The sequence below is a fragment of the Microtus oregoni genome, unplaced genomic scaffold (genome assembly GCF_018167655.1).
Source record: "Microtus oregoni isolate MIOR12 unplaced genomic scaffold, Mior012 000047F_ref0000412, whole genome shotgun sequence".
Classification (NCBI taxonomy): domain Eukaryota; kingdom Metazoa; phylum Chordata; class Mammalia; order Rodentia; family Cricetidae; genus Microtus; species Microtus oregoni.
In genome coordinates, this window is record NW_024543221.1 from 5,866,714 (window position 1) to 5,871,150 (window position 4,437).

The following is a 4,437-nucleotide window of genomic DNA, read 5'->3' on the forward strand; positions in this document are numbered from 1 at the left end:
AATTTCTGTAGATCATAGGCGCTTAGAAATTTATCCATTTTGTCTAGATTTTCTGATTTGTTGGGAGTCTTTAAATTTTCAAAGCATTCCCTAATAATCTGGCTTCCATTTGTTAAAATCAACGACAGAGTGTGTTGTTGATTTTATTAATTCGCACCTTCTGTTTCTCTTGGTTAATTTGACTAGTGTTTGGTCAATCTTGTTGAATCTTTCAAAGAACCAGCTGTTGTCTGGTTAATGTTGTGTGTTGGTCTTTGCATCTCATTCACCCTGCTCTGGTTTGTATCATTTGTTGCCATCTGTGGACTTGGGTTTGGCTGCTCCTTGCTTTTCCAGAGCTTGGAGGTTATTTATTTAAAATCTGTTTTTTTAATCTAAATACAAGGAGCTGCAAGACTCTCCTGTAAGGACTACTGCCTTCATTGTACCCTAAAGGTTCTTTCTGGTGGGCTATGTTCTCATTTCCATTTCATTCTAGGAATTCTTTAATTTCTCCCTGGATTTCTTCAATGACCTAGTTTGGTGACTGTCCTGGCTAAATCTTGAAATTTTCCAATTTTCTTGTGCATGTTTTGAATTAAGTTCCATTTGTTTCTTTGGGGACCTTGGCATTTCAGTGCTTCAACTATTTTCCAGGATCGAGAGGCTGTCTGCTTCTAGGGTGCCGGGGTAGAGTGTCTCTCAGTCTGTAGGGTGCTGGGTGGAGTGTCACTCAGTCTGTGGGGTGCCGGGGTAGAGTGTCAGTTTGTTTCTGGGGTGCCAGTGGAGTGTCACTCAGTGTTTCTGGGGTGCTGGGTGGAGTGTCACTCAGTCTGTTTGTGGGGTGCTGGGGTAGTGTCACTCAGTCTGTGGGTGCCGGGGTAGAGTGTCACTCAGTCTGTTTGTGGGGTGCTGGATGGAGTGTCACTCAGTCTGTGGGGTGCTGGATGGAGTGTCACTCAGTCTGTGGGGTGCTGGGTGGAGTGTCACTCAGTCTGTGGGGTGCTGGGTGGAGTGTCACTCACGCATTGTTGTGCTGTACATAGCCTCTGATTTGTAATGCTCCTCTTTTTCCTACTCTTTTTGTTCAATCTTTGTGAATTTTCATGATGGGTTCCCTTCACTTGAGTTTATGTTCAGGGGGAAGGTTGGCTGCAGAAACAGATGGTTTGATACAAGTTAGCTGCAGAAGGTGACACCCAGGAAGGTTTGAAAAGAGGAGTCCCAGAGTCCTGGCTAGGGAAAATGTCTATTTAATAGTAAAGTAAAAGAGAGTGAGGTACACACAGAAGATAGACAAGGAATGAAAAGGGTCAGCCCACAGGCCAGACGTCGAAAAGATACTGTAGATTTGAGAAGGGGACAGATGTTAGATGTTAAGTGGAAAGTATGTAAGAAGGTCCTTGCTTCTTTCTGCTTTACCCCAAGAACCACCATTGGTTTAGGTGAAGTAAGAGAGCTTCCATTTACTTTTAAATGGCTCTTTGCAGAGTTCCTTACAAACCGTGTTCTTCAGAGAAAAGCCCTATGCATCTTAGCCACATTAGCTGTGGAGGCTCACAACTGTGAGCCCAGAATTTGGGAAGTGAAAGCAAGAGGATCAGCAGTTCAAGGCTACCCTCAATTACAGAGCAAATCCCAGGCAAGCCTGGGCTACACGAGACCCTGTCTCAAAAGAATACCAAGGCCAAATCATGGGATTATAACTGGAATCATGTTATCAAATATACAGATTAACATCTCCCATGATTTATAAGACACTAGAACAAGTTCACCAGGTGAAACTTGTCATTTACCTAAATGGTACGGGGAAAAAGAATAAAAAGCATTGTACAATTCCCAAGAAGACTTTTATAGGATAAGTGAAAATACAAATTATTTCTTGGTATTTAGCTTGTACCTCCAGAAAACAGAATCTAAAAGAGGTCCCTGAGCACACTGTGGCCTGTCTACACAGCAGTTCCATGCCAATGAGCTGGCCCAGATCAGCAGTGCTCCTCTTGTCTCTGGACTCAGCACACTGGCCAGAGAAGCAGACAGGCTCCTGAGCAGCGCCTGCTCATCTTTCCTGCCCTCTGCCCAGGCCAGCAGCAGCACGACACATGTGCCATCAGAGCTACTGGCAATTTTCTTTCCTAATTTATACTCCAAGCTAAAGACTTATTTTTTTCTGTATCAATAATATGCTATAGAATTGTTTCCAACCTTTTCTCAATTCCCTTGCTACCTAAGGGAGCCCCATGAGAAAGACAGGTAGGTTTGAGCACAACTTACCGACTCCTTTCATAGTTAGTTGCTTTTTCCCCTCTAAGAAACCTTAGAAATTTGGAGTCTGGTTTCACCTCAGCATTCAGGGCAACATGAGGCTGGTATGTACTTCACGGAGCTGGGGCGGGAGAGGGGGAGGTTGAGGCTCATGGCATCTGAAAGAAGCAACCTGACCCTTTTCTCTCATCAGGCCCAAGACCACTCTCCCAATGGAGTGTGTATTTTTGGTTTATTCATTGAGGGGGCACGGTGGGATCCTGAACAGGAAGTGCTAGAAGACTCACTACCCGCTGACTTACGCTGTGAATTTCCTGACATCCACTTTTTGCCAACAAAGGTAATCCCCTAACTTGATAAATTTCTGAACTCCTGTGAAAAGACTGGCTATCGGCACAGACCAAGTTCTCAGCACAAAGATTTATTTGCCCCAAACGAACAGAGGGCAGGGAATAAAAGACAAAGACAGGAGATAGAGGATGAGGGAGAAAGGGAAAGGGGACAGGAGTTTTTGTCCCAGAGGGATAAAGGACTGCCTCTGGATAGAGAGGAGACATGACATAGGAAAATGGCAGTTTATAAAGGTACAAGGGGGTTAGGATGGGGTAATTTTAATTGGGAATGTTAATTAGGACACATGAAGGGGGGGGCTTTTGATTGCTGGACTTCAATACTTTGATAGCTGAGCCTTGGCAGTCAGCCTCAGGAGATGGAGTGGCTAAATAATCAAGTAGACCTTGGTGGCTCGCTTTAGGAATGTAATCCAGTGGGCTTTAGCAAGGGAGAGGGAACAGGGGAAGGCCAAGGCCTGCCAGAGCCTTACTCAAGTCATGCTCAGTCTATGAGAGTCCCTTTAAATTAAGAATGCACTTTGACAGAACAGCACAATACCGTAACAGGTCTACAACATGCTGAACTAATGTCCAGTGTCACCTCAGGGACGTCCTAACGAAAGGGACATCCTAACAAAAGCTATCGCGCTATCTCTATTTTAACTTCTCTAGATGCCATCTCAACCTGCAACTGCACTACCATCAATTAGCACAAAGACCATATGTAATTCCTAACTAATACCTACTCTCAGAAATGTGATCTGTCCGTTCTCTTAATGTGATGTGACCAGGACTCTTTCTTTTTAGATTGAAGCATCCCAAGCTTCTCACTACACAGACTCAGAACGCCACACTTTTGAATGTCCAGTTTTCCAAACACCTGAGAGGTCAAGAAACACTACTGATTCGCCAACAAACTTACTAACATCCGTGCATTTACCAACGAAGAAGCCTCCCAGTCACTGGATCACCATGCAGGTTGCACTGCTGTGTGAAAAGAATGAATGAAATAAATATCCATACCAAACAGTTTGTTTGGGCTCTAACCCAATACATCAAGATACTCACCTGTGGGGAAGAGCCCAGTAACATCAGCACAGCACATGTGTGGGAGTTTTCATGAGGTAAACAGTATCTGTGCTGGCTTTCAAAGAACACCGGGGCTTCTGCTATGAATATATATTTGCTTCCAAGGGTTACAAAACCCACAATAGTTTTCAGGCACTTGGTGCTCTTAAACAGCAAAAACTAAAAATGACCAGTTTTTGAGAATTGGGACTTCTGCCCCTACTCCTAAACTCTCAGATTCCAACATATTTGTTGGGATTTATTTTTTGAGACAAGATCTCAGTCTAGCCCAGGACAGCCTCAAACTCATGGTGATCCTTACTCAACCGCCTGGACTGCTGTGATTATAGGAACGAACCACTGAAGGCGTAAGTCATAAACAATGCCACACCAGTTTGGAATTATGATTAATAGGGTGGTATTTATTTAAAGGGGAAAAAACTTACAGATCACCGTCAGCCCTCTGCGCAACCAGGAAGGGAGTCTAGTCGCCGGCGGAGCAGGAAGTGAAGAGAGAGAGGAGAGGGAAGTGGCCGCTTTTTTAAAGGGAGAGAGACCACGCCCCAATGGGCTGGTATCTCAGCGGCGATAGGCTGGAGGAGTGGGAGGACCTCCTGTAACAAACCACCACTGGCTCAAGCTCCAGTTTTGCTATAAACCTGATGAGTCCCTGGGTTCTTACAGCTCAGACCCAAGCAAATGATCCAAGAGAAAAAAAAAAAAGGCTATGGTTGCAAAGCACGGGCTCCTGTGTAACCCCAGAGCTGCAGGCAAAAAGAATGAGGCTCCAGAG

At 44.7% G+C, this 4,437-nt stretch overlaps 1 protein-coding gene across 1 annotated transcript in view; it reads left to right on the forward strand.

The window, feature by feature from the left end:
- Positions 1-3,584, forward strand: part of Dnah14 (dynein axonemal heavy chain 14) — a 257,032-nt gene extending 253,448 nt beyond the window's left edge. The window contains exons 85-86 of the mRNA XM_041635247.1: positions 2,438-2,584; positions 3,384-3,584. Coding sequence (XP_041491181.1) covers positions 2,438-2,584; positions 3,384-3,584 — 348 coding nt within the window. The remainder of the gene's footprint in view (positions 1-2,437; positions 2,585-3,383) is intronic.
- The last annotated feature ends 853 nt before the right edge of the window (positions 3,585-4,437 follow it).